The sequence below is a fragment of the Erythrolamprus reginae genome, chromosome 8 (genome assembly GCF_031021105.1).
Source record: "Erythrolamprus reginae isolate rEryReg1 chromosome 8, rEryReg1.hap1, whole genome shotgun sequence".
NCBI lineage: Eukaryota > Metazoa > Chordata > Lepidosauria > Squamata > Dipsadidae > Erythrolamprus > Erythrolamprus reginae.
In genome coordinates, this window is record NC_091957.1 from 24,646,303 (window position 1) to 24,659,648 (window position 13,346).

General features: G+C 47.0%; 1 protein-coding gene across 3 annotated transcripts in view; it reads left to right on the forward strand.

Annotated features, from left to right (window-relative positions):
* Positions 1 to 13,346, forward strand: part of MTOR (mechanistic target of rapamycin kinase) — a 104,499-nt gene that overhangs the window by 13,438 nt on the left and 77,715 nt on the right. For all 3 annotated transcript variants that reach the window (XM_070759272.1, XM_070759274.1, XM_070759273.1), the window contains exons 9-16: positions 1,274 to 1,460; positions 3,087 to 3,215; positions 7,150 to 7,394; positions 8,247 to 8,462; positions 8,774 to 8,979; positions 9,896 to 10,018; positions 11,907 to 11,996; positions 12,112 to 12,204. In XM_070759272.1, the coding sequence (XP_070615373.1) occupies positions 1,274 to 1,460; positions 3,087 to 3,215; positions 7,150 to 7,394; positions 8,247 to 8,462; positions 8,774 to 8,979; positions 9,896 to 10,018; positions 11,907 to 11,996; positions 12,112 to 12,204 (1,289 nt within the window). The remainder of the gene's footprint in view (positions 1 to 1,273; positions 1,461 to 3,086; positions 3,216 to 7,149; positions 7,395 to 8,246; positions 8,463 to 8,773; positions 8,980 to 9,895; positions 10,019 to 11,906; positions 11,997 to 12,111; positions 12,205 to 13,346) is intronic.

Here is a 13,346-nt window from a genome sequence, read left to right on the forward strand (position 1 = left end):
ACCTTGGCAACTTTAAGGCTTGTGGACTTTGCTGGGAGTTGAAGCCAAGGTTGGAGACCCCTGAGGTAGAGCATAATATGTTCAACTGGATGGCATATCCCTAAGCAGTTGAAAGAATTTGAGAGTCTATTGTGCCAACATCCAAGAGCCGTGATGGCCCAATAGTTAGAATATAGTATTAATTCTGCCCACAGCCAGGAGTTTAATCCTCACTGGCTCAAGGTTGACTCCATCCTTCCCAGGTTGATAAAATGAGGACCCAGATTGTTGGGGGCAAGTTGCTAACTCTGTAAACTGCTTAGAGAGGGCTGTAAAGCACTGCGAAGCGATATAAAAGTTTAAGAGCTATTGCTATTTCGAATTACAGTGGTACCTCTAGATACGAGCTGCTCCACATGCGAGTATTCCAAGTTACAAGCCGCGACGTGAGCGAAATTTCTGTTTGACACCCAAACTCAAATTCGGGATACGAGCCGAGCTTCCGCTAGGTGGCGCAAGTATCTCCTTGCTTCCGGTTATCTCGGCGCGAAAAACAAAGTCTAAAGGCATTTGTTCGAGATGCAAGTTGATCGACTTAGCTCGGGTCTGGAACGAATTAAACTCGCATGTCGAGGTACCACTGTACAGTGGTACCTCTACCTAAGAACGCCTCTACTTATGAACTTTTCTAGATAAGAACTGGGTATTCAAGATTTTTTCCCCTCTTCTCAAGAACCATTTTCCACTTACAAACCCGAGCTTCCGAAACTGTAACTTGAAAAGGCAGGGAGAAGCCTCCGTGGGGCGTCTCTAGGAATCTCCTGGGAGGAAACAGGGCCGGAACAAGGCAGGGAGAAGCCTCTGTGGGGCCTCTCTAGGAATCTCCTTGGAGGAAACAGGGCCTCCACCCTCCCTGTGGTTTCTCCAATCACATGCATTATTTGCTTTTACATTGATTCCTATGGGAAAAATTGCTTCTTCTTACAAACCTTTCTACTTAAGAACCTGGTCATGGAACAAATTAAGTTCGTAACTAGAGGTACCACTATGTTAAGCTATTTCTATTTCTAATTAGTTTAATTCGGAAGCCATTAAACACGTCCTTCTCCAGATTCTTACAATCTTAGAGGAATGACCTCTTGGACCTCTTGTATCCTGTTCATCACTAATTATCCTGTTGGTGCTGTGCATTTTTTTTAGCATGTTTGAATCCTCTTGAATTAGCAATCTTGTGTTTTCTTAATGAAAGTATGTGATTTTTATTCTTCCTCCTCTGTTGCTGTTGGGTGACCAGCTGACCACTATCTTCCTGATACCATGAGCCATGTCTTGAGCTGCGTGAAGAAGGAAAAGGAGCGAACGGCTGCTTTCCAGGCCCTCGGTTTGCTCTCTGTGGCTGTGCGGTCCGAGTTCCAGGTTTACTTGCCCAAGGTTCTTGAAATTATCAAAGGTGCCCTTCCATTGAAGGACTTTACCCACAAGTAAGTGAGGGTTTCCAGACATTGCGAGATTTTCTGTATTATGCATCCCATTTTAGTGAGAATGACAGCCCTCCGACAGTTGAAACAATTCCAAGCCCTTGAGTGTTAATGGATATTCACTCTCATTTTGAGCAAAGTTGAAAGTCTTCAAAAAGGGATTCCATAAGAGCTTTAAGGTTCTATTCCAGCCCAGAGCGCATTGCCCCAAACAGCTACATCAGTGATGGCGAACCTTTTTTCCCTTGGGTGGCAAGAGAGCCTGCGTGCACGCTATTGCGCATCAGCGAGTCCCCACACCCATAATTCATTGCCTGGGGAGAGCGAAAATAGCTTTAACCATCCCCCGGAGGGCATCTGGAGGCAGGAAACGGCCTGTTCCCCAACTTCTGTTGGGCCCGGTAGGCTCATGTTTCACCATCCCCAGGCTCCAAAGGCTTCCCTGGAGTCAGGAAAGTGTAAAAACGCCCTCCCTCATTTCCCCCGGAGGTTCTCTGGAAGCCAAAAACGTCCTCCCAGAGCCTGTCTGAGTCAAAAATCATCTGGCTGGTACACAAATGCACACTGGATGTGAGCTAGGGCAGCGTTTCCCAACCGGTGTGCCGCGGCACACTAGTGTGCCACGAGACATGGCCAGGTGTGCCACGAGAAGCTCCAGCTGGGCGGGGCGCTGCCAGCGCCCCTGCCTGAGGGTCGTCCTGTGGATGGTCTTGGGCTTCACAGTCGCTTCCTGGTTCCCTCTCCTCCCACCGCCTGTGTCTCCCGCTGTCACCTCCACCAAGCCGGCACCCGTTGCCGTGGGTTCCTCGAGTGGGAGCTGCCGCTTCCCTCCATCCAGCTCAGCCACGCTGCCGTAGAAAGCACAGAGGTTATTTCCACTGCTTCTGCCTCCACTCAGGGAGCCACCGTGGTCACCGCGCCTTTTCCTCTCGCTCAGCTCAACCACGATGGCTCCCTGAGTGGAGGCAGAGGTGGCGGCAATAACCTCTGCACTTTCTACGGCAGCGTGGCTGGGCTGCCTGGAAGGAAGCGGCAGCTCCGAGGAATGAGGCGCTGGCGGTAGACACAGGCGGAGGGAGGAGAGGGAACCAGGAAGCAACCGTAAAACCCAAGACCAGTCACAGGACGACCTTCAGCCAGGGGCACCGGGACCGCGCGCAGCCATGGTGGGAGCAGCATGAGAAAGAGAGGATTCTATCTCACGAGGAGACGCCCACTGAGCTGCAGGTCCCGCTGCCGTCGCCTTCTTTCCCTCCGCCTCTTTCTCCTCATGCAGCCTGAGCCCCCCCACCCCCCGGTTCAGTGTTCCCCAGGATTTTGAAAATATGAATAATGTGCCGCGGCTCAAAAAAGGTTGGGAAACACTGAGCTAGGGCAACGGCTCGCGTGCCAGCAGATATGGCTCCGCATGCTACCTGCGGCACCCATGTCATAGGTTCGCCATCACTGAGCTACATCCTACATCAGGTCTTTGGATAATGAAGCTCATGAAGTCGACTGTCGCAACTATTTTTCCACCCATGTCACCTGTAAACCTGTCAGGAGGGGTGAGAATTGTTATATGTTTAAATTGCCGTTTTGTATGAAAAAATTGCCTTACTTAAAGAAATGTAATCCCTGCCTCCTTAGGAGACAAAAATCGGTGCAGGTGGATGCCACTGTTTTTACCTGCATCAGCATGCTGGCACGAGCAATGGGTCCTTCTATTCAGCAAGACATCAAGGAACTTCTGGAGCCCATGTTGGCTGTGGGGCTGAGGTAGGTCTTGCATTAACTCCAGCAGCCTCCTTGTGCTCGGCTTTAGGCCTGTATTTATCCCTTGGAATCACCAGACATTGTTATGCTTTCGTGATAGCTGAAAGCAGCCTCATGTTCAGTTGTGAAACAAACAGTGTAACATGTGAGCAGATGCTAAGTTTTTCTTTTTCTTGGGGGTTTTGCTTTAGTACCTAGAAAGCACTTGAGGGGGGGTGTTAAATATTTTTATTGATTTTTAGCAATAACAATGAAACATACACACAACATATAACAGTATGCCCAGTGTTCTTAGTGCCCGCCACCCAACAACATTCATACCCTTCTACCAAAATGGGGGCATATTTTGTATAGACCATTTTAACTCAAGAGCAATATATCTATTTACATATTGTAAAGTTATTCCAATTTATTCTTTATAGCTTGGTCTCGAATTCTACTGACCATGTACTGTATCTACCTTGTCCCATCAGTTCCCGCAGATCAGTTTCATTGGCCAAATTCATCCTCTTATCCATAATCTCAAACTGGATATGATCCATCATGTTGTTTTTTTAAAAATAATTTTTATTGGTTTTATAGGTTTACATAAAACAAACATATAACAGTGCACAGTGCATGTGCCCATCACCTAACAACACCCCCCCCCCCATGATCCATCATGTACCAATCAATGTACCCTCTAATTTTTTTCCGGTGTGGGCGGAAAAGTATAGTGTCTGAGCGACAGTCCCTTTGGGACTGGGCGGCATAGAGTAATAAACAAACAAACAAACAAACAAACAAACAAACAAACAAACAAACAAACAAACAAACAAATAAATAAATAAATAAATAAATAAATAAAAAATCCCTTTTTTATTAAAAGAAATTAATAATTAAAAAAAACCCAAAATCCATTACTATTAAAACTAAGTCAACCAGCAAAACCAAAAACATAACTATTAATAAAAACAGGTGAGGGCTGGGTTTTTTTTCTCTGTTATTATTTAAGTGCTTTTACCATATGCTTTAAATCAAGAGTCACTTCTCTCTCTGTTTCTCTCTCTTTCCTGTCATTCTCTGCCTCAATCATTTTCTCATTTCTCTTTTCTCCCCTTTTTTCTATTATTTCTCTCTATCTCTTCCTTCCACTCTTCTCTCTCTCTTGTTTTCTCTGTCTCTCTCTTTCTTTCTTTCTTTCTTGCTTTCTTCCTCTCTCTCACTCTCTTCCTTCCTCTTTCATCTCTCTCTTTCTTTCTCTCTCTCTCCCCCTCTTTCTCTCTCTTCTTCTCACTTTCTCTCTCTTGTTTTCTTTCTCTCTCTCTTGCTTTCTCTCTCTCTCACACTCTTTCTCTCTTGTTTTCTTTCTCACACTCTTTCTCTCTCTTGCTATCTCTTTCTCTCCCCCCTTTCTCTCTCTCTCTCTTTCTCACTTTCTCTCTATCTTGCTGTCTGTTGCTCTCACTCGTTCTCTCTCCGTTCTTCTCAGCGGTGACGCGCGCACGCCCTGCCTGTCTCACCTTTGCCGAGAGCACTTTCGTCCCGGGCTCTCAGCAAGTGGGTTGCAGGAGAGACGGGGCAGGCGTTCTCTCAGCGGAGGCCGGCGAAGGTGATATTCAATGTCGGGGGCACACGGGTGGTTGCACGCGCTCCCTATCCCCCTGCTAGCCCACTCGGAATATTCAAAATAAGAAAAGCCTTTGCCGGCGAAGGTTTTTCTTATTTTGAATATTCCGAGTGGGCTAGCAGGGAGATAGGGAGCACGCGCAACCGCACGCGCGCCCCCGACATTGAATATCACCTTCGCCGGCCTCCGCTGAGAGAACGGCTGCCCCCCTTGCTGAGAGCCAGAGACGAAAGTGCTCTTGGCAAAGGTGAGACGGGCAGGGCGTGCGTTCCGGGTGCGGGAGGAGCTGCGCTGAAAGGCAGGAGGTGGCGGAGGAGCAGAGGGGGCAGATCGGGCGGGCGGTGGGCAGCACGGAAAGGCCGAGGGGGCCGGAGGCACCGTGGGGAGTCAGGGGCGGCCGCGGCTCCCTTCCCTTCTGCTGCCGGCGCCTCCCCGCCCCCACCCCCCCGCGGGCTGGCAGGGGGATGGGGACTGCGCGCCCATGGAAAAGGGCGTGCGGGGCGGTATTTTGGGGTGCGCGCGCGCTCACGCGCGCAGCCTACAGGAAACAGTGGTACCAATGCCAATTTTGTATTGTCCATTTTGTCGCATCCTTCCAGCCTAAGACTATTACTGCCTGAGCACTTTCTATCACTGCTTCTTTTATTTCTCTAAATTCCCCCATCTAAAGTACTTGAGGTTTGAAGCACTGGGAATTGGGTGTCTTCACAGGGCTTGGACCAAAATCCACTGCTTGTATCTCCTTGCGGAAATAATAAGATGATCTTTATTGTCACTTTTTCAATGAACAAGCTGGCACAAGTCCAAAATGAAATTCTGATGCCTGCATATACATATAGCATGCATTCACATATATGTATAGGAGCCTTGGTGGCACAGTGGTTAGAGTGCAGTACTGCAAGCTACTTCAAGATTGACTCAGCCTTCCGTTCTTCCAAGGTGGGTCAGATGAGGACCCAAATTGTTTAGGGGCAAGAGGATGACTCTTAGAGAGGGCTGTAAAACACTGTAAAGCAATATATAAACCTAAGTGCTATTGTGACCTTCATCCTTCCCTCCCTCCCACTGGTTAGAATTGCAGTGTTGCAGGCTAACTGCCCATTGCGAGCAGTTCGATCCTGACCGACTGACTCAAGGTTGACCCAGCTTCCCATCCTTCCGAGGTGGGTAAAATGAGGACCCAGATTGTTGGGGCTAAAAGGCTGACTCTGTAAACTGCTTAGAGTGGGCTGTGAAGCACTGTGAAGCAGTATATAAATCTTAAGTGCTAGTGATATACATACATACATACATACATACATACATACATACATACATACATACATATAAAACACATACACATCCATTTTGAACACCTAGTGAAAAAAGAGCCTTGAGAGTTAACAAGGTTGATACTATGAGTTACAAAGCTATTGTAGAATCTGCTTCATTTGTTTGTTTGTTTGTTTGACTTCTATGCTGCCCAATACCCTTAAGACTCAGGGCAGCTCACAACAATAAAAAACAATACAATATAATAGAAATAAGTCAATATTAAAATTCAAACACACTAAAATTATAACAAAATAAAATCCCATTATAAAAACTTACAAATCAATCCAATCGACCTAACATACCTGCCTATCCAATTAATTACAATTTGGCCATGAAAGATGGTAGTATTCTGCTTTGGATCCTCCCAGAAAGAAACAAGGAAAACCAGTCACGGAGAGGGCGTGTAGTGTCTGTGACAATACTGTTAATATATTGCACTAGGATGTGGACAGTTGTGAACACTGGTCAAGCATCGTTTGTATGCCATGTTCTGAATAGAAATAAATAAACGTCCAACAGCGTTTTCTGCCCTCTTCACCACTCTCTGCACAGCCTTCCTACCCAAAATAGTAATACATCCAAACAACAAAGTAATACATGATCAAAACATTTAAATGTGATAAAGGGTTAAATAAGGTTCAGGAGGGAAGTGTTTTTAATAGGAAAGTGAACACAAGAACAAGTGGCACAATCTGAGGTTAGTTGGGGGAAAGATCAGAAGCAACGTGAGAAAATATTATTTTGCTGAAAAAGTAGTAGAGGCTTGGAACAAACTTCCAGCAGATGTGGTTGGTAAATCCACGGTAACCGAACTTAAACATGCCTGGAATAAACATATATCCACCCTAAGATAAAATACAGGAAATAGTATAAGGGCAGACGAGATGGACCAGGAGATCTTTTTCTGCCATCAATCTATGTTTCAATGTAATACAATGCCTAGGCAAGGATTCTGTTTAGGATCGCAAGCCCCAACTAACTGTTTATCAACGGTCCTCCGTGTCTTGCCCTCAGCCCTGCCCTGACGGCTGTCCTGTACGATCTGAGCCGCCAGATCCCACAGCTGAAGAAAGAGATCCAGGACGGGTTGCTGAAGATGCTTTCCCTTGTGCTGATGCATCGCCCGCTGCGCCACCCGGGCATGCCGAAAGGGCTGGCCCACCAGCTGGCTTCTCCCAGCCTCACCAACATTCCCGAGGCCAACGACGTGGCCAGTATCACTCTGGCCCTCCGCACCCTGGGCAGCTTCGAGTTTGAAGGTAAGCACGCAGGAGGAGGAAGTAAGCTAGCAGTTTCTGTGAACTGGTAACTGTTTTGGACCTGGGCTGGAATCAGGCTGACTGTTCCAATAATAAGAGCTTTACAGGCTGGTAATTTTCAAAATAACATTTCTTTTATTCCTTCCACTTGGATGTCGTCATTACAGCTCCGGCACAGAGAAATACATTCAACTCTTACAGACTAAATTACTAAGTTATAAGTCTTTCTAATTAACAAGCTGTTTACTTCAAAACATCTTCTTATCCCTGAGTGAGGTTAAAAAGCAGTTTATCATGCAATAGAAACACTCACTTATTTGGAGAGGCGACATAAATCACCATCTTGGTTTTCTATCACTTTGAAGAAAGCGTTCTTCTCTTCTGTTGAATTCCGGAAGTGATGTAATTAATTAATTAATTTACATACCCTGAAATAGCATATAGCATATTTCGTCCTTTCTTTTCTGCAAACTTCTGAACTTTGGATTTAACCAAGGGCTGCCTTCTAAGCTTCCACTATCAGAAGAAACATGACTCTGCATACTTTCATTGGATGGGTGTTCTATTTTGGTTTCCTTGCTAGCTTCCCCCACATATCTTAAATCAGGGTAATTGACACTTTTATGTCATCTCGTCTTCTGAATCTGAGGATTCTAGAGGTTGACAGGGAACACACACAACAATAATGACAGTGGGAGGCTTTGCCAATTCGCCTGGCATGTTTTGCCACACGAACCGGTAGCAACAGGTTTTAGAACCCACTACTGAGGCAAGCAGACATCCCATAAGAGGAAAGCCCGAGTAAGAGAGCTGGCCAAACCTCCCTGTTTCCTTTTGCCCCCTTTCGTTTAGGACATTCGTTGACTCAGTTTGTCCGGCACTGCGCGGATCACTTCCTCAACAGCGAGCACAAGGAGGTGCGGATGGAAGCAGCCCGGACGTGTTCCCGCTTGCTCACGCCTTCCATTCACCTGATCAGCGGCCATGCCCATGTGGTCAGCCAGACCGCGGTCCAGGTAGTGGCTGACGTCCTGAGCAAACTCTTGGTGGTTGGAATCACAGACCCCGGTAAGCCTCAGGAGCCAGGGAAGTGGATCCTTCAGGATGTAACTGCTCAGGGAAGGAGATACTTTTCTAGGATAATTTGCATAATAGCGGGTCCGAAATAGGCGTGAAATCCAGCAGGTTCTGGAGAACCGGTGGGGGAAATTTTGAGTACAGTGGTACCTATACCTAAGAACGCCTCTACTTACGAAATTTTCTAGATAAGAACCGGGTGTTCAAAATTTTTGTGCTGAGAAATACTTCCAGCTTCCTGAAGAGAACCTGATATAGGTTTTCCTCACCAAGCATCTGCTTTACAAATCTGCCCTCTCCAGACCCCGACATACGGTACTGCGTGCTGGCATCCTTAGACGAGCGCTTCGATGCTCACCTGGCCCAGGCGGAGAACTTGCAGGCGCTTTTCGTTGCTCTGAACGACCAGGTGTTCGAAATCCGTGAGCTGGCCATTTGCACCGTGGGCCGGCTGAGCAGCATGAATCCGGCTTTCGTCATGCCATTCCTCCGGAAAATGCTAATTCAGGTAATGGTGTCAGAGGAGGCATCGAGCCAAACTTTCTCTACTCTGCCAATGTCCCAAAACGACACTTAATTGTAGCTTAGGGATGAAAAGAGCCATTTTGGTTTTTATTTTTTCCTCTTTGAAAACAGTCCATCAGTTCCGACGTTATACATACAGTTAGGGGTTTTCAGAACTTCTTTTTTACAAATTGATTTCATATTTCTTAAGTGTTCATCTCCCTTGGAGATTCCCTCTGCCCTGAAGCAGATGATAGAAAATGTGGGAAGGAATTCTGAGTGGATACATATTAATTTAATTTAATTCAATTTGACTTCTATGCTGCCCAATCTCAGTGGGACTCAGTGGGATTAGTATTCTTGGTGGCTCAGTAGTTAAAATGCAGCATTGCAGGCTGATTCTGCCCACTGCCAGGAGTTCGATCCTTGCTAGCTCAAGGTTGATTCAGCTTTCTGTCCTTCCGAGGTCGGTAAAACGAGGACCTAGATAGTTGGAGGTAATAAGCTGACTCGGTAAACTGCTTAGAGAGGGCTGTAAAAATCCTCCCTGTTGTTAGAATGCAGTATTGCAGGCTAATTGTGCCCACTGTCAGCAGTTCAATCTTGACCAACTGGCTCAAGGTTGACTCAGCCTTCCGTCTTTCCAAGGTCCATAAAACGAGGTCCTAGATTGTTGAGGCCAATATGCTGACTCTCTAAACTGCTTAGAGAGGGCTGTAAAGCCCTGTGACGCAGTATATAAGTCTTAAGTGCTATTGCTAATGCGAGTACATCAGTAGTGATAATCCAGAGCATTTGTTTTTTGACGTTTGAGGAATAAGGACATCAAATTTACACAAATCGGCCTTTCATTTTTGAGCTCAAATTCTTTTCTCCCTTCTCTTGCTATTAACCTGGAACCATCGCCTTCTTCCTTCCAGATCCTGACCGAGCTGGAGCACAGCGGTGTGGGCAGAATCAAAGAGCAGAGTGCCAGGATGCTGGGACACTTGGTATCCAACGCCCCCCGGCTCATTCGCCCCTATATGGAACCCATCCTCAAGGTAAGGAGTATGGGGGGGGGGGGGGTGACTTTCTGAATCCCCCAAATACATCTTGGCTGGAGGATAGAAAGCTGGCTGGAGGATTCTGGGAGTTGAAGTCCACAAGTCTTAAAGTTGCCAAGTTTGAGGACGCTTGATTTAAAGTTACTAGTGGCACTGAAAAAATGTGACTTATGACCGTTTTTCACACTCTACAACCGTTTGCAGCGTCCTCGTGGTCATGTGATCAAAATTCAGACGTTTGGGCACTGACTTGTGTTTATAAGATTGCAACGTCCCCAGGGTCACGTCATGTGACCCCCTTTTTGCGACCGGTTTAACAACCGGGTTACTAACTTTTATCAGTTGCAATGATTCATTTAACGCTGGAGTCCAGAAGTGGCGTAGACCAGTGTTTCCCAACCAGTGTGCCGCGGGACATGGTCAGGTGTGCTGCGAGCCCGGCCTGGCTGGAGCTTCCCTGGCAGTGACGGGAAGTGAACTTTTGGGGCCCGGTGGGAGGGCGCCGGCCACTGTTGTTTCTAAGCTGCGTGGGCGTGCGCCTGCACAGCCATTAGAAACCCCCCGCCCCCGCAGAAATTTTTGAAGTGGCGCAAAGCCACGCAGTCCTGAATCGCTTCCTTCTCCAGCCAGCAAAGTCGGCTGCCCAAGAAAGCGCCGCGTTTCAAAAGCGCGCGTTTCAAAAGCGTGCCGCTTTCCCAGGCAGCCGGCTTGCTAGCCGGAGAAGTGAGCAATCCGGGACTGCGTGGCTTTGCGCCGTGATGACAACGGTGCCATGGTGGCCTCCAAGCGCTGCCCTTCGTAGCGCCCCACCACCCGTTCCTGCAGGTAGAAGTCGGGCGGGGTACCGGGAGGTGGAGGTGGTGCGTGGCCGGGCGCTGAGCGCCATGGACACCTGGGAGGGCGAAGGGTTGAATGTGGCTGCTGCCTCTTAGGCGGAGGCGAAGGTGATGGCGGAGTCCGCGCTGGGACCATGCGGGGCCGCTGATCCAGGGGGCCGCGGACCGGCAAGCCGCCCTCCACTCTCTCTCCGCTCTCTCTCTCTCTTTCTCCCTCTGTTGCCGGCGTGGTGCATGAGAGAGAAAGAGAGAGAGAGAAAAATTAGGGGAGAGAGAAAGCAAGAGAAAAAGAGAGAGAGAAGGAAAGCAAGAGAGAAATCAGAGAGAGAGAGAGAAAGCAAGAGAGAGAGAGAAAGAAATAAAGAGAGAGGAAGAGAGAGGGAAAGAAAGAGAGAGAGAGAAAGCTATGGAGACAGAAAGAGAGAGAAAGAGTGTGTGTGAGAGAGAAAGGAAGAGAGAGAAAGAGAGAGAGGAAGAGAGAGAGAAAAAGAGAAAAAGAAAGCAAGACAGAAAGAGGAAGAGAGAAGGAAAGCAAGAGAGAGAAAGAGAGAGAGAAAGCAAGGGAGAGAGAAAGAGAGAATAAAAGAGAGATAGCAAGAGAGAAAGAGAGAGAGAAAGAATGCAAGAGAGGGAGAGAAAGTAAGAAAGAGAGAAAGAAAGGGAGGGAAGGAGGGCGAGAAAGAGCAAAAAAGAAAGGAAGGAAGAAAGAAAGAGGGATGAAGAGAGAGGGAAAGAAAGAGGGAGAGAGAAATAGGGCGAAAGGGAGGAAGAGAGGGTTTTTTTGTCCAAACTTTTTTAGCCCCCTCGCTCCCCCCCGCTCCCGCCCCCCCACTCAATGTTCCCCAGGATTTTGTAAGTGTGAATAATGTGCCGCGGCTCAAAAAAGGTTGGGAAACACTGGCGTAGACTGGGGCGAAACTCACTTAACAGATGTCACCCTTAACAGCAGAACTTTTTGGGCTCCATTGTGGTCTTAAGGAATACCTGTAATTTATGTGATCCTTTTTGTTCCTTGTTGTTTTTCCCTTGTCTTCTGTGCCAACCGACAGGCATTGATCGTGAAGCTAAAAGACCCAGATCCTGATCCAAACCCTGGTGTGATCAATAATGTCTTGGCTACCATTGGTGAGCTGGCCCAGGTAAGTTATGCCGGCCCTCCTGTTTTGGCCGCCGCTCCTTCCAACCGCAGCATTGTTCACCCTCGTTCGGCCCTTCGCTGCTGTTTTTCATATCCAGATTTCTCCCCCCAAATAGGTGAGCGGGCTGGAGATGCGAAAGTGGGTGGATGAGCTTTTCATCATCATCATGGACATGCTCCAGGACTCTTCCTTGCTCGCCAAAAGACAGGTGAGTGGTCTGCAGAGGGGATGACCTGGTCCATCTCCTTGAACCTGAAAAATTGCCCCTTACCCCCCATCTGGCCCCCCTCCGCCACACTTTGGATGTCAGGGATGATCTACTCTGCTTATGAGGCCCCTTGGGATTGAAAGGAAGTTCACGCCTAATTATTATTACAGGGTGTCCAGCAAACCTGGAAAACAGGGAAATTGGGAAATTATCAGGGAAATCGGCGGTTCAGAAATATCAGGGAATTATCAGGGAATTTGTGAAAAAAACTGAATAAATCGGGAAAAACCCAAACTGTATTAAAACGTTTAAAAGTCAAGGGAAAATCATGTAAAAAAAAAAAGGATCGCATTGACTGGCAGAGACAAGCAAAAATTAGCATAACTGTGGCAACAACTTGCTTCCTCAGCTACCGATATTCGTCCACAGCTTAGCCGTTTGGTATGACGTCATCTACGACCGCGCTTTAACTAGATTGCAAGTTATAGGGAAATATCAGGGAATTTCAAAATGCTTTCCCCCTGGACACCCGTATTATTATTATTATTTATTTATTATTTATTAAATTTATAGGCTGCCCTTCTCCTTGCGGACTCCGGGCAGCTTATAGGAATAAAAGCCTAATACAAAATTTAAAATTACCTCAATGCATAATAACAACACTTAAAAGTTTTATCCCAATAAACAACAGACAACCAACACTCATACATATTAATGGCCGGAGTGATTTGCTGGCTGAGGAATTCTGGGAGTTGAAATCCACAGGTCTTAAAGTTGCTAAGGTTGGAGACCCCTGTGCTAAATTGAGCCGAGGTGGTGCAGCAGGTAGAGTGCTATACTTCAGGCCACTGAAGCTGACTGCTAGATCTGTAGGTCAGCGGTTCAAATCTCATCACTGGTACTAGGTTGACTCAGCCTTCCATCCTTCTGAGGTGGGTAAAATGAGGACCTAGATTGTGGAGGCAATATGCGGGCTCTGTTAAAAAGTACTATTGCTAATATGTTGTAAGCCGCCCTGAGTCTTAAGGAGAAGGGCGGCATAAAAATCAAATAAATAAATAAATAATAATCATAATCATAATAATAATAAAAAAGCTGACATGCTGCTTGCGTCTCCTATGGATCTTTAGTCAATGCAGTTG